Source organism: Hoplias malabaricus, chromosome 2, assembly GCF_029633855.1.
Source record: "Hoplias malabaricus isolate fHopMal1 chromosome 2, fHopMal1.hap1, whole genome shotgun sequence".
In the NCBI taxonomy this organism is placed as follows: domain Eukaryota; kingdom Metazoa; phylum Chordata; class Actinopteri; order Characiformes; family Erythrinidae; genus Hoplias; species Hoplias malabaricus.
Window position 1 is genome coordinate 78,285,861 of NC_089801.1, and position 24,315 is coordinate 78,310,175.

The window sequence follows — 24,315 nt, forward strand, 5'->3', positions numbered from 1 at the left end:
CTAATTTTGGCAATAACGATATTCTTGGTGATATGAATAAAACACTGAAAATACTTAAATAAATGTTATATTAATATGAATTATATTCAGTAATATTTAATAGAGCTGGGCGATATCGACCAAAAATAATAGCTCTATATTTTTTAGCTGAGTGGCGATATACGATATATATCTCGATATTTTTCTCCTCATGAGATAATAACAAAAAGGCACTTCTGAGTCAAAGCTACAAATCCCAAATGTCACACAGGAACTTTTATTAACATTCAGCTGTAGATGTCCATGAGACATTGCTCAAAAATAAACTATTGGCACATATTAAATAATAATGCTCCTTAAATAAAATACTGTTATTTTCCTGCGTAACAAAAGACTCATAGCTGTGCTGTTAAACTGTAAACAGAAAACATACAGAGCAACAATAGCAGAAAGTTCATTTGTTCTTTAAATGTGAGTTTCCTGTGAAGCAGACTTCACCAAAGTGCTTCCTCCTGTGTGTGCTCCTGTACGTCTAGTACTTTGTGTAAATAACAAATCATGTAAACAGACTGAATGAAATAAAAATAAATCCATCCTTCAGTCATCAGTAGGGCTGGGTGAAATGGACAGAAAATCATATCTCGATATATTTTAGTTGAATAGTGATATACGATATATGTTGTGAAAAATAATGTGAACAAATGTTTCATGAACATTTTATAAACAGAACATTCAGTTTTGTGTGTTAGCTCCACCTCGTCTCTCAACATTCAAATGAAAATCAAATGTCCGTGTGTGTTTAAGACAAAGGTTTTCATTAACTCTTCCCCATAATTGTACATTGAAAGGCAGCTCTTCTCGTGCAACTGCGACTGGACAATTGTTATCGTGGGTCAGGAGTTTTAATCAGCCTTTTGGAGCCCTTTTTCTCTACCGTTGAGAAGGGGAGCAGACCCTTTTGCTCTGTAGTAAACTACCGCTTTAGTAACACCACGCCACTTCGTACTTTTCTTTTCGTAAGGCACAGCGTTAGCTAATGAAGCTTGCAGTGCTGTCTGAACTGGTTTAGGGAACTGTACTGGGACGTGAATACTTCAGAACAGTGGCAGCAGCACTTCGGAGTTTAACAGCTTCATACAGAAGTGTGTGCTGCTGTTGTAAGTGGTGAAATAGGCTGGGAGTACTCCCACATTTTGATACTACCTCCTTTCAGCATTCCCTGCAGATAGCCGTTTCTGCTCCTCATCTGACCGGTAAAATCCGAACCATTTACATATAACAGAACCGCTGTTCTTCTTTTTCATGTCTTGTGTTACTCTGCTCCAGTGTGTGTGTGTGTGTGTGTGTATGTATGTGTGTTTGTGTGTGTGTGTGTGTTAGAGAGAGAGAGAGAGAGAGAGAGAGAGAGAGAGAAAACTAGAACGGGGCTGTGAGCAGAGCACAGTGTGTCCCTGTACAATATTTAGACTTTTAAAAACAAAATATCGATATAAGTGATATAGCCTCACTCCATATCTCTGTTCTATCTTGATATATTTTAAAATATTGATATATCGCCCAGCCCTGATATTTAATACATATTAAGGATCTTAAAGGCTTTTATTTATTAACAAGATTTATTTCACTACAAATGTAACATTACAACATTCAGAAGAAACGACAAAAAATCTGTAAACATTTGCTTTTTGGAAACAACAGTAACTTTCCAAGATTCTGATTTTGTATGAAATAAATAACGTAGCAGAAAGTGTAGTGTGTGAATATAAACAGCAAGCGTAAGGAAGTATACAAAAAGTAACATTAAAGCTTTACGGTAAATAATAAAAAATAAATGAATAAAAACACAGAATAGTGTCTGTGCAGAGTCAGTGTAGTTTATCTGCTTTGGTTAGAGCTCATTGGCTGTTGAACTCTTCTAAAGGACTTTCCTCGTCCTCCACCAGGTGCTTCTGCTCGAGGAGGTGAAACAGATTAGTTGTGTTTCCTCTTTCTGTTGTTAAAGTCTTCTTTTATTTCTTACATAACACCACGGTTTATTGTTCATCTGATGTTTTGTAACAATCCACCTCCACACGACTGAAGTCACTCCACCTTTTTGGAGTAAATTCCTCCGCCTCAGAGCCACTTTCCACCGTACTTCACTGTGTCTAAGTGACTCATGTAAAGAAAATACGCTGTATTCTGGGTAACTGCATGACGTCGTTACGTAAACAAGTCACGATAAATAGATTTTTTATAGTTTTAATAATTGATGATATTATCACGAACAATACGATATGGAACAGCCCTAATCACAAATACTTTATATGTGTATCTCTCCTTCTAGTGTCTTGTGTATAGTAAAATGTTGATGGCGAGGGCTAAGATTTTCTCCAGTGCGATTAAATTCATTCCAATTATAGATTAACGGTCCATGTAAAGCCAACCGTCCCGTAAACCACGGAATCGTCCCGTAATTGGACACTAAAAGATGCATTCCGTTTTACACCGATACAGGACGTTGTTTATTTGTTTTTTTTTTGTTTTTTTTTGTTTTTTTTCTTTTGAGGTCACACTTTTATGTTTGAGACAGAAACACGCAGCTCTCCCTCAGCCGGAGAGATGGGCAGATTCTGCACGGCTCCTCAACAGAGAACACGAGTTTCATTGGTTGTCACCTTTATTTATCCAAATATTTCATTGGTCGTCATCGTTATCCAATCAGCAGCCAGAGTTAGTCCATCATTCAGTGCTGCAGCCAATGGAGTCACAGTCCCTCTGACAGCGGTTTGTTTTGTGGAGGCGCTGAGAGCAGCAGGTCAGTATGGAGAGAGATTAGTCTCAAAATACTTTACAAATGCGTAAATGTTAATCCACAAATTAAACACAAGTCACAGATATGTTTCACTGTTCACAAATGAACACATCACACTCTGTGTCTCACGGTCTGCAGTTTGTACAAATACAGTTACATTCATAAACACGTGTTTGGTTTTCATAGATATATCATCATTTTATGCGAAAATAAATACATTTGTTTAAATTTACATTGATTATATTTTAAAGTCACTGTCTCAAATTTAAAATTTATTTGTAAATTGTTGAATCTGCGTTTGTGCATCTAGTCACTCATGAGTTTTCCATGACGTGCATTTGTTGATTTCCTCTCACAGGTTTTTGGATTTTGAGACTTTCCTTTCGCATTTCACCCAAATACATTCATGCAGCCTGATCCACAAATGTGGCTAGCAGGCGAACAAGCCACAGCTAGGTGCTAAAATAAAGTTTATTCATTTGTTCATTCATTCATTCTCTGCAAGCGCTCGTCCAGTTCTGGGCCGCGGTGGGTCCGGAACCTACATGAAATCACTGGGCACAAGGCAGGAACACACCCTGGAGGGGGCACTGTAAATGTTGATGTCTGCACCTACATATCATCAGCTGATTTTTCTCAGGGGAGTGTTTTACTGAAATCAAACACCACACACAACTCAGAACTGACACATTCAGAACTCACACAGGTTCAGTAAAGATTAGTGAGTCGTTCAGGTTCTGTACCACATTCACACACCGTCACAAACTGTAGCTGATTCTGACCTCACTTTTCTGAATGACGTTAGAGAAATGAGGCAGTTTGTGAGAAAAGAAAACACAGTGACGTTTCTCCTTCTGTCACTGAGCGTGATGTTCCTAGCCAGGTCAATATATGAAGGAGAACCTGTTCCTGAAATGTTCCTGTAACTATTCAGTGAGTAATGTCCTCTCTCTTTACAGACTAACTGGGTGTAAACTTAGGGAAAAGTCTTGTGAAGATCTGGGCTCAGTTTTACTGGTGAACTCCTCCCTGAAAGAACTGGACCTCAGTAACAATGACCTGCAGGATTCAGGAGTGGAGAAGCTCTCTGCTGCACTGAAGAGTTCACTCTGTAAACTGGAGACACTCAGGTCAGAGTTCTGGGATTTTATTCTTCATTTTCTATTCTTCACAAACATGACTTTATACATAAAGACATTTATTATATTTTTAAGCTCTAGTATAAAATATTAAGGAAAAGACTGGATTACTAGATTATAATTTACATAATGTAATATATAATGTATGATGTGCAATTATTTGTCATTGTATAACAAACAATGAAATGAGTCCTCCGCATTTAACCCATCTGTGGCAGTGAACACACACACTAGTGCACTAGGGGCTGTGGACACACATCCAGAGCGTTTGTGGTTCAGTGCCTTGCTCGAGGACACTTCAGTGGATGTTCCTGCTGGACCTGGGGATTGAACCAGCAACCTTCCGGTACCAAGCCCTGTCTCTAACCATTAGCCAGGGCTACACTCCATTGGGATTAAAACACAACACAAGTACTTTTTAATGTGTGTCTGTGTCTGTAAAAGGAAACATATGGCGTCACGTCAACCTCACTGTCGACTCAGTTTTCTAACGCCTTCCTGCAGTGAACATCATTTCCACATGTTTATCACATATTACTATGATCTGAACTCACTGTAGACAGTGGAATATGACCTTATCTCAACTCTTTTTATCCATGGTGCTGTCTCAGGGAAAACAGTAGCTCTGCTGTAGGTCTGTTTTCCCCGCCATGTGCTTTATCTGCACATGGCTTTGTCTGTTATTGTCCTTGTCTCCGCCCTTGTCCCGCCTTTGTTCCGCCTCCTCGTCTGTGTCATTTGTTAACCTGCCCTCTCGTTAGCTGTCCAGGTGTATCGTGTCTGTGTTTAGTATTTAAGTCCCCTTGTATCTCTTCCTGTGATCGGTCATTTGTTGTTTTTCTCTAGTCAAGTCGTTTCGTTTCCCAGTCATGTCGTGTGGTTTCCTTCCTTCTCCGTGTCAAGTCGTTTTGTTTAAATTCTCCTACTCTTGTTGTTTCCTCATTTCGTGTTTGCCCTTAAGTTCGTTTGTGTTTGTTTTGTTTCTTTGTTTTGATATATATATATATATATATATATATATATATATATTAAATCACTGTGTTCTAGTAAGTGCGTCCGCCTCCGTCAGCCCGCCCCCTGATTCGTGACAATGTTAAGGTTTTTAAACTTTTTTTTTTTTTTTATAACTTTTACCTTTAGATTTTAACCTGTTTGATACTGAAGTGTTTTTGTAAATTAAACAGGATTTGGTGCTTGTTGATTTGATTCTAAACAGCAGCTTGTTTTGCTCTGAGTAAATACCACATCTCTCTCTCTCTCTCTCTCTCTCTCTCTCTCTCTCTCTCTCTCTCTCTGTAGATTGTCTGGTTGTTTAGTTACAAAGGAAGGCTGTACTTTTCTGGCTTCAGCTCTAAACTCAAACCCCTCACACCTGAAAGAACTGGATCTGAGCTACAATCACCCAGGAGACACAGGAGTGAAGCTGCTCTCTGTTAAACTGGAGGATCCACACTGCAGACTGGACACACTCAGGTACGGACAGCTTTCTGTATTTGTGTGTGTTCAGTTACTGATGTCATCTGCTGTTACTGTATTTCTATAAAGCTCTACAGCTCATTGTTTCTTCTTCATTTATCCTCTGCTCTGCTCTAGTAGTATTTAATGGTTAGAGTATCACCCTTCACTGCTCTGTCTCCACTGTTCACTGTAACTGTTGTCAGGCTGAAGGCTTGTGAGACACTGAAGTAAAACTAAGCCCCATATAACAGTCTCTTTATGTGGATTGTAGACTGTTTCTAGAACAGTCTTCAGAAATGTACATTCAGTGTTTAGGGAAGTACAGGAGTACTCTGGTACAACAGTTCTACGACCTCAATGCTGAATCCCTTCAGACTGAAAGATCCTACACTACTGCTGCATCCTGAAACTGAGTCGACTAGTCCATCATTATCTCTGTATTCCTATCATTTCGGGTCAATGGTCAACAGATTGAAGAGCAGAGCTTTATTTATTATAGTGATATACAGACATTGACTCTTTGGTTATTACTATTTTAATGTCGTCTACAGAGAGTCTGGGGAGTGTAATGTAAAAGTTTAGTTGAATCTGTGTTCTTCCTAAAGTTATTCTGTTATTCGGGGCGTTTCAGTTTAGATTCTCTAAGAGTTTTTGTGTTTATCTGTGAAGCTACAGACCATCAGTTCTGTTCAACTGTGTTTTGTTTTTCCTGAATGATCCTGATCAGAGATCACACAAACACTTGGTGAAGTAGAATGGTATAAAATGGACAGTAGAACTCACTGCTGTGTTTAACAGTGAAAGTAAGAGCATTCCTCACAGGACTGGGACTAAACAGCTGTGTGGTCTTTAGAAAACCACTGCTCAGTGTTAGAGATTAATCAGAAAACAAGGCTTCAGTTCACCATGGAGCATAAAGACGACTCTGGAGCAGTGGAGAAAGGTTATGTGATCTGATAGTCCAGACTGACCCTATTCCAGAGTGATGGGGGAGTCAGGGTCAGAAGGGAAGTGGATGAAGTGATGCCCCCGTCATGCACTGTGCCCTGTGTACAAGCCTCTGGAGGCACTGTTGTGATCTGGGGGTCTTCAGTGGGTCAGGTCCAGACTCAGCAGTGTTATGATCTGGGGGTCTTCAGTGGGTCAGGTCTAGACTCAGCAGTGTTATGATCTGGGGGTCTTCAGTGGGTCAGGTCTAGACTCAGCAGTGTTATGATCTGGGGGTGTTCAGTGGGTCAGGTCTAGACTCAGCAGTGTTATGATCTGGGGGTCTTCAGTGGGTCAGGTCTAGACTCAGCAGTGTTATGATCTGGGGGTCTTCAGTGGGTCAGGTCTAGACTCAGCAGTGTTATGATCTGGGGGTCTTCAGTGGGTCAGATCTAGACTCAGCAGTGTTATGATCTGGTAGTCCTCAGTGGGTCAGGTCTAGACTCAGCAGTGGTGTGTGGCAGTAAAATGAAGTCCACTGAGTACCTGAATGGACTGAATAACCAGGTCGTCCCAGCAGTGGATTGTTCCAGGACGACACCAAGATTCATCAGGCTCCGATTGTGAAAGAGTGAGGAATCATTTTCACACATGAACTGACCACCCCAGAGTCCTGACCTGAACCCACTGAGAGTCTTTGGGACGTGCTGGAGAAGACTTTACGGAGTGGTCCGACTCTCCCGTCGTCAATACAAGATCTCCACCAAAAATGAAGGCAGCTCTGGAGGAAATAAATGTTGTGGTGTTGTAGAAGGTTGTAGAAACAGAGCCGTGGTGAATGTGGAGCGTAATCAAAGCTAAAGGTGGTCCAGTGAAATATTAGTGTGTGTGAGTTGTGTTGGTCGGGCAGTGTAGGGGTCTGTGATGAAATGGTCAGTGAGAGCAGGTACAAGGCAGAAGAACCTAATAAATGAGCAGCTGAGTGTAGGATCTAGAAAGGGTTTAATGGAGCAGTTGTAGAAGAGCAACTCTGCTGCATTATTCTGTGTTGAAGGCTGAGAGGAACAGAGGGAAATGGAGGAAATGAAACACAGAGAAAGAGAAACAGAATATTTCTCTGTGATAAAAAGACAGAGAGGATGAAACACCACAGATGATGATCTTTCTTCTGTTTCCAAAAGTGACATCAATGAATGACGCTGTAATGAAGCTGAATGTGGGGTTCAGAGAGAACAGTGAGAACACACACCACTCAAACACAACCATCAACTCACAACTGTGTGTGTGTGTGTGTGTGTTGTAGGTTGGAGCATGGAGGAGAGATCAGGATAAAACCAGGACCAAGAAAATGTAGGTTTCTCTCTCTCTCTTTCTGCTCTTTTGCTTTTTCTGTTTCACTTTCTCTTTTCCTTTTCTCTCCTGCTCTTTCTCTTTACATTCGTTGTGTCTCATTTTGTGTTGTTTGTGTGTTGTGTAGGTATCACTTCAGAATAAGACCTCACTTATAAAGGTTTATTAGTGGTTTAAAGTCTGTTTATTAATAGTTATGTTGTTAACACATTAATAATCAGTTATAACACAGATATAAAGGGCACCAGTGACCTGTTGTTTGCCAAATAGTGAACCCACCTCCATCTACAGTTAAACCTCAGATCTTGCCGAATACTGACCTCACTGTGTCTCCTCCATCAGTCGACATTAACCCTGTCAGCTCCAGCACATTTGTTAATGAGTTTAACCCTTTAATGAATTACCCACCACCAGAGAGTCTTTTTCTACTTTAATGATAATGTGGTGAACCTTAACATGTGAAATGACTAAACTCACATTCTCAGGTCTGAGCTTATTCTTTATCTCCACATTTTCACTAAGTTCTCTCACACTTTCAGTATTAGACACAAAAGAGTTCACTGTCACACTTCCTTTCTCTGTGTTACAAAGGATTATTAATCACTTTTAAAGTGTTCAGTGTCATTAATAACCATGTAATAACAAGCTTTTAAACCATTCATAAATCTTTATTAGTGTATTCTTATTCTAATGTGATTGTGTGTGTGTCACGCTTGTGATTGTGTGTGTGTCGCGCTTGTGATTGTATGTGTGTTGTGCTTGTGAGTGTGTGTGCCGTGTGTCTGATTGTGTGTGTGTGTGTGTCTGATTGTGTGGTGTGTATCTTGTTGTGTGCAGATGCCTGTGAGCTCACACTGGACCCAAACACAGTGAACACACTCCTCTCTCTGTCTGAGGGGAACAGGAAGGTGAAGAATGTGAAGGAGATACAGTTGTATCCTGATCATCCAAAGAGATTCAGTCACTGGCCGCAGGTTCTGTGCAGAGAGAGTCTGACTGGACGCTGTTACTGGGAAACTGAGTGGAGTGGGAGAGGGGTTTCTATTGCAGTTGCGTATAAATCAATCAGGAGAAAAGGAGACAGTGATGACTGTTTGTTTGGAGAGAATGAAAAGTCCTGGAGTCTGGAGTGCTCTAATAACAGTTACTCTGTCCGTCACAATAAGAACAGCACTGCTCTCCCTCCTCCTCCCTCCAGCTCTAACAGAGTAGGAGTGTATGTGGACTGTCCGGCCGGCACTCTGTCCTTCTACAGCGTCTCCACTGACACACACACACTCACACACTTACACACACTCACCACCACATTCACTGAACCCCTCTGTGCTGGGTTTTATCTTTATTCAGACTCCTCAGTGAGTTTGTGTCAGATAAAATAGTGCTGTGTGTGATCTATTGTTTTGATTGGTCTTTTCTGTCAAACGAGCTGCTGCTTTAAAATGTGAGGAGAATCACAAAAGACGATGAAACAGAAATGAAGCTCAGTTTGTAGAAGAAAGCGAGCAGAGAGACTCTTCAGGGAAAAAACAGAGATAAAACCTGGATCTGAGTGAACACTACACCCCTGCACTTCTCTCTCTTTTATATCCCTGATGTAAACAGGATTTTTCAGCTGTTTATTTGATTTCTCTCATTATAAAGCGCTGTGTTTATTTACACTGTGCGCTGGTCTCCATCGTCTCTCACATCAAATCTATGGGGAGTCAGTTACAAAACAGTGGATTCTCTGTCTCTGACGTGTCCAGCTCGGTCCTACTTCTGTATCCCAGGCTCCTCAACACCATCTGAGCGCCTCTTCTCTACAGCAGGAAATATAGCTTCAAACAGAGAGAACCAGCCTTAGCCCAGAACATGGGAGAGGTTTCTATTGTTACTCTGTAATGAAGGAGTGAGGGTGTGAGTGAGTGAAGGTGTTTCCTGTAGGAGGAAAGAGGACAGAGGGGATCAGGGTGTAACGGGTGGGTTGTGTTCATCTGTGTCGTCAGTGTAAACACAGACCCTCGTCATAGTGCACTTCCACCTCCAGAACTCTTCAGATATTTGTAAATATTAAATATTTAGTTTTCAAACGACGCCAAACACAATGTAAGTGTGGGCTAACACTGAACTGTCTTTGTTCTTGTTAATCTGGTTAATGGTGTAAACTGAGCACAGACAGTGTGTTGATGCTGAGTGGACGGGGGTTAAGAGATGTGTCTTAAATCTGAAAGGAAACACAAACATAGGAACAGAAGGAAAAGATGGGGCTTCTCTAAGAAACTCTTCTCCTTTCTGTGAGATTGGATTCTGGGGGTTTGTTGTGGGGGAAATGAAAGAGTGATGTTTGTTGGTGGAAAAGAAGAATTCTGAAATATACTTTTATTAAAGTTTAATATTATGAACATTTAATAAATCTCTTAAAAAAACAGAAGTCTGTCTTTCTACTGCATCTCCACACACACACACACACACTCTGAAGCTCTCTATTCAGGGTCTAGTCTGTGCGATGGTGTCTCCTCAGGGGGTTGGGATGGTTGTGAATATTCAGTGGGGTTGTGTCAGATGGAGCTTCAGTAAATCTTCAACTATCTTCAGGAATCTGTGTAAAATCTGTTTCAAGGCGGTTCCAGTAATGAACTTTATAGTGGAGCTTGTTGAGAACGTGCCAAAGATCTCTGAACTCTTTCAGATGTTAAAAAGCTCCAGAGCTGGGATTTTCAGGGCTGTGAGTTCTGTTCTGAAGCTGAAGACCAGGGCTTCACTTCACTGCTCCTGTAAAGGCACTCTTTAGAGATACGAGGTTCTGACACAACAGCCGTGACACGCCTCCTTTCTATCAGCAGCTTCAGTGCAGTTCATCACAAGTTTGGGTACACCTGAGTACATGGTTGAGTCTCTGAGGTGAAGGAGATGAACACAATATAAATAAATGAATTTAGAGAAACAATAAACTTGTAGGTGACTGGGGGGCGTCCAAACTTTTCCACTGAACTGAATCTGTAACGTCATCCTTTAATTCTGGCTCTTCTTCCAGACCACGGTCATTTAAGGAGTGTGTGTGTGGGGGGGGGGGGGGGGGGGGAGGAGTGTGTGTCACTGAATGGAGGGTGGACAGTGCTCGGAGGGTTACTTTTAAAATGGATTCCGTTAAAAGGCCCCCGTCAAAGTCTGGTTCCTTCCAAGGCTTCTTCCAGACAGGGAGTTCTTCTTTGCCACTGTTGCCAATGTCTTGTTTTTCGGGGGTTGGGCTGTGGACGCTGCGATGGACCTTTCACAGAATATTCTCCATAATTCTGAAATTCTAATAATAATAAATTGATAAAAGTGAAAACATCTCTTTGTCTCCTTTGTCACAGTTCAGCATTTTTTCTCACATTTAATGAACACAGACAAACATTAATGTCCCCACTGCGCATGGAAACAAACACAGAGAGAAAACATTAATATGGTGAAGACGACGTATACAGCTCCTACACTGACCCATCTCTTACCAATGTAAAATACTGTGGCAGTTTATTTAACACAAAAAGAATAAAGGTGTTCAGTTGAACTCCAGTGAATTGTTTACACACAGGAACATTTAAAAACATAAAACACATCAATAGACGATAGACGTACAGTGATAATGTAGATGTATTTTCATGAGCTCATCACACATTAACCCTCCTTCACTGTCAATCATTTTGAAACGTCACTGTGTCGTAGTGAACAGAAAGCTTCATTAGAGATGTGTACACTTTTGTACGTCACTGAACAGATTATACCATTTGAAACTGAAGAAACACGAGGCACATGTATTTAATAAAAGTGCATTTCATTCTGTTCAGTTTTTCAACACAAAGATCTTGGTAAAAAAGTGCTTCAGGGATTAATTATCAGTCCTTTCCCATCTTTTGATTCTGATTCAGTGATTGAAGTGTCACTGTCGTCATGATTAATGATGATGAGAAAATAAGATGAACAATAAAAACAACCATTAATTGCTGTAAAAGCTACACACAACATTGAAAATAACTAATACAAGATCAATGATGATATAAATAACCATTTAATCGTAGAATACACTCTAAATTGTGTTGTGTTTCACACAATGATCAATGAAAAGTGTTAAAGTTTATTTTGTTATAAATGATACATTTACACAACTATTTTATTCATCATTCTATACCTCTGTAACACCTCTGTAAACCAATAGCAGAGACTCAGACGAAGACAAAGAGAGTCGATGCGCCGAGATCACTCACTCTCTCTGGGTCTGGGAGAGAGAGGGAGCCACATAAGAGCGGTATTTCCAACGAGGGCCACAGGGGGGCAGTGTGAGCCCGCAGCGCTTTACCTCCTCTCCCTCCTTTAATGATTTTGCTGGTAGTTTTATGGAGAGAGATTAGTCTCAAAATACTTTACAAATGCGTAAATGTTAATCCACAAATTAAACACAAGTCACAGATATGTTTCACTGTTCACAAATGAACACATCACACTCTGTGTCTCACGGTCTGCAGTTTGTACAAATACAGTTACATTCACAAACACGTGTCTGGTTTTCATAGATATATCATCATTTTATACGAAAATAAATACATTTGTTTAAATTTACATTGAATATATTTGTGTGAAATCACACAACACACAGAACAGTTAAGAACACAGATTCTCGTGGAGGATGTTATATCCACAAACTCTCCGCTAGGGGGCGCACATTAAGGGAAAAAAAACAAAAACCCTTAGAACACAAAGTGTGGAGAGATCTGGTGTGAGATGATTCTAGCAGTTTTCCAGTTTTTTAATCTCCTTAAAGCAGAATAATATGAATAAAATATAAATTCATTCATGAAACAGAGGAAAGAGGGCTCCCCCTCCACTTACTGCAGTGAATGTGGTATTTTCCTAAGAGAATGATTACATTTACAGCGTCAGAGAAAGCTGAAGTTTTCCATTTAAAATAAAATGGCATCAACATCAAAGGAAGGAATGTTAAGTTTGAGATTAATCCAATTTCTAACGAAAAAAACTAATGTTCCAGAGGTTCATTTTCTGACTCTTACAAAATACACACAAATCAACATCAAAATTAAACCTTTTCTGAAGAAACACAGCTCCAAGATCATATCATATTTATTATTGTGAAATGGGTCTCCTTCACCTCAGGAGATATGGGCCGTTTAATACATTTTGAATGAGCAAAAGTCACTGTGGCTTTGTAAATTGTGTTAGGTTTAAGTTTCTTTAAAGATTCTCTATTGTGTTCAAAATAAACCTTGTGTCTCACACCATCACTGATGATCTCATTATTTCACTTGGAGTCGACTCAATTATATTCATTCACTTTTAATGTGGGCAGAGAAACAGTCTCCTTTGAATGCACAATGATATTTTTAATGAACTGAATCAACGCTAAAGGGATCGCTTTACACACCTTTTTAAAACCTTTATAACTAAAGTTTATATCACATTCTTTCACAAAGAGTGAAACATTTAAAACATCTCCATCACAATCTAAAAGATCCTTTACAGAAATGAGACCTTTATCATCCCACTCTTTTTTAAATAACGACTTCTTACTGACTGTGATCGCCCTATTATTCCATAAAGTGTCTTCACGAGGAGAGAAGTGATGTTTGAGTATCATTTTCCAGAAAAGAAGAATGTGTTTATGGAAGTGTGAGTTTAACTGGAATCTCACTAATTTCATAGTCACACTTCATAAAGAACTCAGTTCCTCCCAGTTTCTTAAAAATGGACCCAGGAATATGAACCCACACTGAAATTCGCTGCATAATAAATGTTTTTAGCCAATTAACCCTAAATGTACCGACCATGGCTTCAAAGTCTAATGCATTAACACCACCTTCATCACATTTCTCCACCAACTGGGACCTTTTGATAGAATGAGTCTTGTTTTTCCACAGAAACTGAACAATAATAGAGTTTTCTCTCCTTATATTTAGTGGTGATACACACAGAGAATGACACGGATAAACAACCCTTGAAATGCCCTCTGCTTTCGTCAATAGGTTTCTTCCAAAGATCGTCAAACCCCTCATCAACCAACGACTAAGACTTTTTTTCATGTCTCTTCTAAACGTTTTGAGACGTGAACATCTTCTCTTCTCAGTACATTCTCAGAGACTAATCTTCCCAAATATTTAACTCCATTAACAGCTCTGACTGACGAAGTGTCTTTATGTGTACAATTATGAACGGGAAGAACCTCACATTCTTTAAGGTTCAGTCCTAAACCTGACGCCTCGGAAAATAACGAAACTGTATCAAGAGCTCTTTCAACCATTAAATCATTTTTCAAAAACAGTGCTGTGTCATCAGCAAATGAACTAATCTTGTGTTCTCCATCGAAAACATGAACTCCTTGTGACTCAGGACTGTTATTGACCCTGAGGGCTAATAACTGAGTGGTGAAGACGAACAATTTGGGGGAAACAGGGCGACCGTGACGAATGCCTCGCTGGATCTTGAATCTAGAAGTAAGTCCTGGATTTAAGGAAATTGAGCTGTAAACATCATTATAAAACATCTTCATCAATCCACAAACATTTTCCCCAAAACCCAAACATTTTAAAGCACCTCACAAAAAAGGCGTGTTCAATTGTGTCAAACGCTTTGTAAAAATCAAGGAACAAACTCAGGCCGTCGTTGTCAACACACTCACAATAATCTGACATCTCAGATATCAGTCTAATGTGATTATGGATGTTTCTCCCCTGAACAAAAGCTGATTGACTGTCATCAGTTATATCTTTTAGTCCTTTATTCAAACGCTCAGCAAAGACATGAGCTAAAAGTTTATAATCAGTGCACAGCAAAGTGATTGGTCTCCAGTTTTCTACAAAATGACTCTCTTTATTAGGTTCAGGAATTAAGGTAATTACCCCTTGTTTCATTGTGTTAGAGAGATTACGTTCAGAGACACAATCTGAGAAAGCGTTATACAACAACTCTCTGATATCTGTCCAAAAAAACCCTATGAAATTCAGTTGTTGACCCAATCCAAGCCAGGTGACTGTCCGGAGGGCATCTTCAAAATAACCTCCTCTCACTCCTCAATTTTAATCTGTTCTTCCATCAGTTGTTTAAATCCTGCATCAATAACTTTTCTAGATTCTCACAGCGTTTAGAAGAAGAGAACAAACAGTTTCAGAGTCATTAGATTTACACAAGTTACAATAAAAGTCAAATATTTCTCTATCACTTTGGCTTTTGAAACATAACTATTTACATTCAATTTCATAATGTTTTTCTTTAATTGCCTGTGTTTTTCAAGGTTTAAAAAGAGGTATTTTTTCCCCTTCTTCTATCCAACGAGCTCCAGAGCGAACAAACGCACCCTTTGCTTTTTCTAAATATAGGTCTAGTTCACTCTGTGTGTGATTTAATTTCAACAAGTTCCTCAGGAGACACATTAGTTTTCTTACAAAGATTATTAACACTGGTGATAATTTTAAGTTGTCTTTGTTTTTTAAATGTAGACAGTTTTTTACTTAATAAATCACCAGTTCTCTTTTCTTAAATTTAAACCATTCCCATTTACTCACAGGTGTCACGCCCTTGTCATGTCTTGTCTGCTGTTCCCCGCCATGTGCTCTTTGTTGTTGTTCATGTCTCCGCCCTAGTCCCGCCTTTGTTCCTCCTCCTCATCAGTGTCTCATTTGTAGTCCTGTCCTCTCGTTAGCTGTCCCAGGTGTTCCTTGTCTTTGGTGTGCGTTTAAGTTCCCTTGTCTCTGTGTGTGTTTGTTGGACATTCCATATTCGGTCCTCTGTCTCTGGTCTATTTGTCTTGTCTATTCTCCATTCTCATCTCTATCAAGTTGGTTTGTGTCTCTTTCTCTGGTCTGTTTTCTTCTTCTCCTTTGCTGCGTGTGCTCGGTTTGTCTATTTCTCTCTCTGCTCTGTTAGTGTTTCCTTTCCTGTGTTTTGTGTAACCTGTGGTTTCTGTCTCTAGTCTATTAGCTCTCTTTGTCTAAGGATCCTGTTGTGTGATACAAATCTGACTGTCCTTGTTTTGTTATCTTTTGTATAAATAAAAGTATGTTGTGTTATAGCGAGTGCGTCCGCCTCCGTCAGTCCCCGCGATCCTGACGACAGGTAACATTTCCAAGGCATTGATTTATGATATCAGTTGTTTGACATCTTTACAGAGATCAGACTTTTCTAAAAGAGTGTTATTAAATTTCCAAATACGAATGAGACTAGGATCTGACCTTGAAAGCATCAGAGATAAAGAAATAACACAATGATCAGTTAAAGGTGAGGCAGAGGGGTCACATTTGCTGATATAATTTATCAGGGAGGTAGAAATGAGCGAGTACCGTATTTTCCGCACTATAAGGCGCACCTAAAAAACTCAAATTATCTCAAAAGCCGACAGTGCGCCTTATAATCCGGTGTGCCTTATATATGGACCAATATTGAGCCACAACAGGTCTCGCAACTACGGTAAGCAGCCGCCTACTTCATTTTCTTCCGCGCGCGGTGCATGCTGGATATATACCGGTATATATATTTCATTTCCATTTCTTTTTTATGTAAAGACCCCAAAATGGCTCCTATTAAGAGACACGCATATGACGCAGAGTTTAAACTCAAGGCGATCAGTCACGCAGAAGAACACGGGAATAGAGCAGCAGCAGGAGAATTTAACATTAACGAATCAATGGTGCGAAAGTGGAGGAAGCAACAAGATGACCTACGCCAAGTAAAGAAGACTAAACAGAGTTTCCGAGGGAATAAAGTGAGACGCTACATGTTTTACCTTAAACTACGCTGGGTTGTAATCTATTAATAAAGTTGAACTGACCTATCTGACTGTTCTGTTGACATTCCCTTTAGCGCAGCTCCATCTAATTGATGCATAACGTAACCCCCTCTACTGTAGCGTCTTTTGTATGCGCCTTATAATCCGGTGCGCCTTATATATGGACAAAGTTTTAAAATAGGTCATTCAATGAAGGTGCGTCTTATAATCCGGTGCGCCTTATAGTGCGGAAAATACGGTAGTCTGTTCTAGAACTGAAACCATTTCCAGAGGAGGCATTAAACCAGGTGAATTGACAAGTCCCAGGATTTTTAACCCTCCAGTAATCAATCAAATTTGCACTGTTCATCAATTGAACAATCAGATCATCACATTTATGACATTGAACCTTGGAACCAAAATTCAGGCTCCAGATTAAAATCACCCCCAACTATAATGTTATCAGTGGAAAAGGAATGCGTATTGTGTGAAGTGTTTACATAAGTCTGAAATCACAGTCCTGTTTGTGCCTCTTTCATTGTAGCCATAAACACCCACTAAGATACAGTCTTCATCATTAATTTCTGTTATCACAATCAACCCATGCCCACTGGTATCACTAGTGTGACGTATAATTCTACCAGGAAATCTGTTAAACAGAGCCATAACACCAGCTGATGTTGATGTCCCATGACTGACCAAGACTGAATCACCCCACTGTAACTTCCATAGATTCACATCATCTTCAACAGAATGAGTTTCTTGCAGAAAAACGCAATTGGCTTTATTTAACATTTAACCTCCGGTACATTTAACCTCCGGAGCATGACTGGTGAATCAGTACAGCAGACGTTTTAAACGAAGAGCTCTGACTCTGTAGGGTCAACTCTTTTATTGTTAATCAGTGCATATCCTTCCTTTAGAGAAGCTCTCTGCCCTCTCAGTGTGGCGTCCCGTACTAACGGCCACAGCTTCTTACGAGCTCCCCTATCTTCTGTAGAGAAATCTTCCTTGATCTGGGTATGCATCTCCCAACAGACCCTCGAATCCCTGGACCTCTTCCAAACATCGTCTCGGAGCGTCCTCGAAGGGAACTGGATGATTATTGACTGTGGAACGTTGTTTGAAATGGCGGGATCACTCTTCTTACCCAAGCGATGCACAATGTCAATCATTTCACGAAGCCGCTCCACTGAAACGGGCACTACTCTTGTCAAGATGCTGATAACAACCTCTCGTGTTCTCCCTCTCTTTTTCAGCCCGACCGTTTAACCTCAGATTACACCTTCTGTATCGAGCTTGTTCTGTTACAGATTCTTAAGCCGTTTGTTTTCCTCTTGAAGCTCATTATTTTTTTCCTGCAACCTCTCAATGTTCTTCTTGTTTTCAAAAGTAGCAGCAGTGTTCTCCTCAATCCTTTTTTCAAACTTCAGCAGAAGCTCAGTCTGCGTATCCATCTTTTTCGTCAGAGCATTCACCACCAGCAGAATGGTCTCGCCACTGATATCGTCACCGTGAGGGTTTTTGTTGCCTTTTTTTACACTTCTTAGGATGGGGAGGTTTAGTTGGAGTGTGTCTGGTTGATTTTTTTTTTTCCTCCTTGGACATCTGCTCATCAATTTCAATGTCTGCAACTTCACTATCTCCATCGTCATTCGCTGCAGGGAGAGCGGCCAGGCCATAGTCGTGATCAATCATTATAATTATCTCCCGTGTTTGGTAACGTTAACTAAAAGGGTTGTGAAGCTCGTATTTTGTCACAAAAATTCACCAGCTTTCATTAAGGTTTTCATGTACATTTATATTCAAGGACTAAGAGAAAGAAACTATTTACATCAGAGCCTGCAATGTGTGACTACTCACTCCACCATAGGTTTACTCTGAATGATCACTGGATTAGGAACACCACCTCTGTTTCTACACACATTGTCCATTTTATCAGCTCCACTCTCCATACAGCAGCACTCTGTAGTTCTACCATTAGAAACTCTAATCTGTTTCTCTGTGTACTTTGTTAGCCCTCTTTCATGGACATGATGGTCCACACATATACATTTAAAAGTGATAAGAAATGATAAATAATTGTATGATTAACTGGTGCCTGACAGCTCCATTACAGCTACGCCACTCCTGAACAGAAAAGGAAGCAGTGCATGTTTGGGGAGGGGGCAGGTCTCATGCTGCGTTCCAGCTGAACAAGGATGTCGGCTTTCTGTAGTTCTCTGTAGGATATTTCAACTGGAATGCCCCCCACAAGTCAGATTTCATATTCAAAAAGTTGGGGCAGCCTCCCCAGGCCCAAGTTCAGAATCTAAGATGGCTGTACATCAACAGTGTGTAAAAGAAGTAGTATTGTATCTATTTGTGTGTCAGTAAAGCAGTCATACACACACACTGCAAAATTCCTTTTTTATTACTACTTAATTTATTTATTTTTTAACATTTAATAGTGAACTTCTCAAATACTTCACTTGAAACCAAGGCGGCAGGTTCTCTGACCTCTAAACCATACACGGCCACAGCTGAGGGGTAAAATGAGTCGGAGATCAGTTGTTCACAAAGAGTCACAGCTTTTCAAAACACTGTCGAATTTTAAACCGTTGATTTTACTCCAGACGCTGTTCAAAAAGGTAGTTCTCAGACACTTCTTTTTGTCTGTTCTGGTAAGAACAAAATGTATATTATTTAATTAACATATTATATGTTTCCAAAGAAACTCATGATTTGCCCCGGAGAGACGGAGGTGGATGAGGAAGGTACACGTGTGTTTGAGAAGAAAAACTACTGCTGTTTGTACGAGGCTGGAGTTTAACTTGTCTGTACTGTTTTATTCACTGAATTACCACAGAAACTCATTTGTAACTGGAGTTGTTTAGTTTTGTAGCACTGTCGGTCTTTACTTTCATGCCGTTAGCAGTCTCCTGAATTTAGAGTGTGTTCTTACCTAAACAATCTGATACAGCATAAATAAGTAAATATTACTCACCTCTGGAGCAGGAATATAGCAACATCTCCATCTCTTTTCCTGATTTTCAGTGTTTGGAGGCTCTTTGCCGTTTCTCTGCCATGAGCAGAGAGAGAGGAAATCTAGCATGTCTGACTGAGACACTTTTTTAATCTTTTACTTACAATGGGTTCCAGCTTGAAAACAGACTAAAGAGCAGCAAGTGGTGAGGAAACATCTGCATTTTATAAACAGTTTTTGCTTAAAATTGTGAAAGTCACATTTAAATCTGATACATAAACCTCCTCTGTGTTTACAGTTATTTTTTTTTCTTTAAACGTGGGACCCACACAGTCACAGTTCACTCGTTTTGACTGGAGCCACTGCAAATACATTTCAAAATCAATCTTTAAGTTAAAATGTCCTAATAATTAACACAGAAAATCATTCAGACCTAACTAATCAAATCTCAGGAACACAGGTCACCCTTAGGATCAGTTCACCAACACAACTATGTAATTTATACTTACCGGTCCTTCACAGGACAACACACACTCACACATTCACTCACACACTCACTCACACCTATGGACACTTTTGAGTCACTAATCCACCCACCAGCGTGTGTTTTGTACATTTTTATTTAAATTTAAGTGTTAATATTTAAGTCATGCAAATAAAAGCATGGATTTAAAAATGAGACAATTTCTTTTTGATTAAATCAAGTATTTAGTTCACTGTTTCGGTGGTGCAGCAGGTAGGTGTCGCAGTCACACAGCTCCAGGGACCTGGAGGTTGTGGGTTCGATTCCCGCTCCGGGTGACTGTCTGTGAGGAGTGTGGTGTGTTCTCTCAGTGTCCGTGTGGGTTTCCTCCGGGTGACTGTCTGTGAGGAGTGTGGTATGTTCTCCCTGTGTCCGTGTGGGTTTCCTCCGGGTGCTCCGGTTTCCTCCGACAGTCCAAAAACGCACGCTGCAGGTGGATTGGCAACTCAAAAGTGTCCGTAGGTGTGTGTGTGTGAGTGAAGGTGTGTGTGTCTGTGTTGCCCTGTGAAGGACTGGCGCCCCCTCCAGGGTGTATTCCCGCCTTGCGCCCAATGATTCCAGGTAGGCTCTGGACCCACCGCGACCCTGGATTGGATAAGGGTTACAGATAACGAATGAATGAATGAATGAATAGTTTACTGTTTACACACAGCCTGAGTAGCAGCTGCCAACCACCTCAGCGTCTGGGGACTATAGTGTGGGGTTTGGAGCCTTTTCAAGGCCACAGCTGCCCCCAGGAGTTTAAAAACACTGCTGTGTCTGATCCACTCTTATCAGCGCAACACACACTAACACATCACCACCACATCAGTGTCACTGCAGCACAGAGTAAGATCCACCACCCAATCAGACCTGCTCTATGGGCGTCCTGACCACTGAAGAAGAGAGTGGAAGGGGAAAGAAAAGTTGTAGAGCAACATATGGACTACAGTCTGTAATTTAGACTAATACCTTTAAAACTAGTAAAGAACCTTTGCATCAAGTGAAGGTTCTTTAAAAGGTTCTTCACACTCATTCTTCTCTTAAACAAACATGGTTCTTATGGAAACAAGAGTGGTTCTTCTGTGGCAGTGCTCAAAAACCCTTTTGTAGCACCTTCATTTTAAGAATGTGTTGGAAATATCAACTATTTCCACATTTTAAAATAACTTCACTACATTAATATTTAATAATAATAATAATAATAATAATTTATATAAAAAGCACCTTTCAAGACACTGTACAATATATAATATATATTTATTTATTATTGAATTTTTAAATGTATCTTTACCCTATTAAATAAAGTAATGACAATATTTAAAAGTAAATAAAAAAACTAGTAATGTTTAAATAAACAGAGGACATTCCCACCTCTGTGTCATGTGCAATACCCAACCCGGTCACCAGAGGTCCTCATCACCAGAATATTAGCTGTTGCCCTTAGCAACGGATTCATTATACTCATCTGTTTCCAATACCTCATTAACCCCTTATACTCCCCTCACACAGAGATTCACTGTGAACCATTGCCAGTATTTTCTGCAAAGCCAAGTGTTCATAGTTATTTGTGCGCTTGTGTTTTGATCAAAGCCTGCCTTTTTGACTCTAGAGTTTGGACTTTGCCTTGGAACTGTTTGTCTTGTTTTCTCTGATTCCTGTTCCTGCTTTTTGAAGTCTTTGCTCTGCCCTTGGCTCTGCTTTTTGGATTTGTGTTATTAAATCCTGCATGTGGATCAACTTGTCTGCCTCAGCTTCATTACACTCTGATTATTTTTTTTTACTGAACAGAGAACATTAGAGATTCAGTGTAATTTTGTTCAACTTATTTCTGAATTATTTTTACTTGTTTGAGAGTGAAGGGGGGGATGGTAGAACTGCTGTTAACAAGCTGAAGAATTTAAATGTGCTAAAGTAGGTCATGAACTGATGTTGCTAGGGTCAAAAATGGGAGATTATCGCAGCTGCTCCAGTCACAAAAGCAGGAAGAGAGTGCAGTCTGAGTCTGTAAGAGAGCTTTGGAGCACAGGGACGAGGCAGGGGTGGTGTCAAGTGACCCACATAAAAAGTATTTAGTGTTCTGTGTGACTGGGGCGAATAATGAAAGAGTGGATTTCTCATGACTAATATTTAGGGAGAAATGTAATAATTTTGAAAAATTGTATTGTTTGCTTCCTAAATGCTGGTCTGTACTGACTCTGGGCTGAAGTATTTGTGAGAATAAGCTGCTGTGACTGTAGATGAACACTTTAAACCTGGATTCACTGCAGAACTGATGTTGGAATAAAATCCTTGTATTAAGATGGATTTTCTCTTTGTTCACTCTGTGTGGTGAGTGGAGGCCAAACAGAAACTTCACCAGAGGGACAGGACGTGCCTTTAATTCAGGAAGTTCCAGTGTTCCACTCCCCTTCCTGTGTGACCATGTTATTCAACAGACAGTGACTGCAAACCCCTTCCCCCAGTGTATTATAGTTATATAACTGACCTTGTTAGGCCAAAAAAAAAAAAAAACACGAGCAAGAAAGTAAAATGCACACAGTAAGGGAACATCATTCTGTATCTTCTAAAACCTGAATTAAGGTTGTATTATTTTGCACTAAGGCTGCAAGAATCTGTGAAAGGATGGGGAGTTTTCAGAAATATGAATAGAGAATTTACCTTAAAGAATGAAGTTGTTGATCAGGAGTTCAGTATTCCTGCCTTTTGAAGATGAACCCATAAGTAATGTCTTCATCAGTGAACATGGACAGATCTGGAATTGTAAGTGGTAATCACTCCATAAGTTTCTCCAAAAAGTCTGACTGAGAACACAAGTAAAGAACAAATGGCCTGATATTCCTTAGTCACAGTAATTATGGCCGGAAGCACATCTAAAGCTACGTTTCAACTGTGATTTTCAGTTGCTCTCACACACTTTCACTGACCAAGTGCATAGCATCTACATCAAACCAAGTGTCCACTCTCAGCACGAGGGGAGGATGGGCCAAGGAGGAGTGGGATTTTCAGTCAGACAAGGACATGAGACCTGCTGCACTAATTTCTTTTGTGATTTACACATTAAATGTTCTATGGACTTTGTCCGTACACCGTCATCAATGAAAAGGTGAAGATTCAGAGTGATCACAACATCGCTCGAGATGAACATCGAGTTTTTTTTGTTTGTTTGTTTTTTTAAAGCATTGTGAAGATTTGTATTTTGTCTTACTTTTAAACCGCTTTGACCCAATGTTTTCACCATTGCTTTAGATTGTGTTTCACACTGCAATGCATTCTGGGAAAGTTCTGCTTCTTAAGTGGACATCAGTGTTGACTTGCTCCCTCACCCCCTGAGGGCTCATTTAAAACACTTCACTATGCTTCATATAGAAACTGAATGTTCTCCTCTAAACAGTGTTTCCACCTCTAGTGTGTAAATCCAGTTAGTTTTCCATGTGCTGATATTGGCATATTTTAATTTTTTCCTTGAGATCACATTTTAAGAAGTCACGCTGCTGTATATAAGAAGGCAGGGTTACAGTTAGCTATGAAATGATTGAGAGCCTTGGCTGGTCTGAGACCATCTCTGAGACTTGTCCCCTTCTCACAGACCTGCATTACTCCTTTTCTGTTCATGGAGTGTTGTAGTGGAGCTGGCAGGCACCAGTTAATCATACTATTATTTAAACTTGTAAATAAGTGGCTTGTTAGCAGTGTCTTGTTCTCCTGCTGGTCACATTTGTGGATCAGGCTGCATTTGTATTTGGATCGGGTGAAATACGAAAGGAAAGTTTTAAAATCCAAAAACCCATGAGAGGAAATGTACAAATGCAAGTCACGGAAAACTTGTGAGTGACTCGATTCACAAATGCAGATTCAACACTTTACAAATACATTTTAAATTCGAGACTTCGACTTTACAAATATATTCAATGTAAATTTAAACCAATGTATTTATTTTCGCATTAAAATGATGATATATCTATGAAAACCAAACACGTGTTTATGAATGTAACTGTATTTGTACAAACTGCAGACCGTGAGACACAGAGTGTGATGTGTTCATTTGTGAACAGTGAAACATATCTGTGACTTGTGTTTAATTTGTGGATTAACATTTACGCATTTGTAAAGTATTTTGAGACTAATCTCTCTCCATAGTTTTTGCCTGTTAACCTATTAATCTCATCTGTGTCAATAACTTATTATATCATATCATATATACATATACATATATAAATATATATTATGTCTGATTGGTTTTCAATAAATATTTTGCCTATGGCTTGATTTTAAATAAATTACACCTCCTCTTCAGTAAACATTATTCTGTCCTGTTGAATTTACAGAGTTTAATTTAATGTATTAAAGGCATAAATTGACAAAAAATGTCCTCCCCATTATATTATTCCCTGTTAAAATGAGGTACATTTGAGAACTGTATCTACAGAGCAAGTCATGTAACTAAGACTATTTGATGTGTATCAGGCCTCA

The 24,315-nt window shown here is 39.8% G+C and overlaps 1 protein-coding gene and 1 pseudogene across 1 annotated transcript in view; both read left to right on the plus strand.

The window, feature by feature from the left end:
• The window catches only part of LOC136678096 (NACHT, LRR and PYD domains-containing protein 12-like), a 51,152-nt pseudogene extending 42,126 nt beyond the window's left edge, over positions 1-9,026 (plus strand).
• Positions 9,027-16,322: 7,296 nt separating this feature from the next.
• Positions 16,323-24,315, plus strand: part of LOC136678105 (uncharacterized) — an 88,828-nt gene continuing 80,835 nt past the window's right edge. Inside the window, 3 exon segments of the mRNA XM_066655952.1 lie at positions 16,323-16,336; positions 17,281-17,395; positions 17,635-17,699. Of these exon segments, the coding sequence (XP_066512049.1) occupies positions 16,323-16,336; positions 17,281-17,395; positions 17,635-17,699 (194 nt within the window).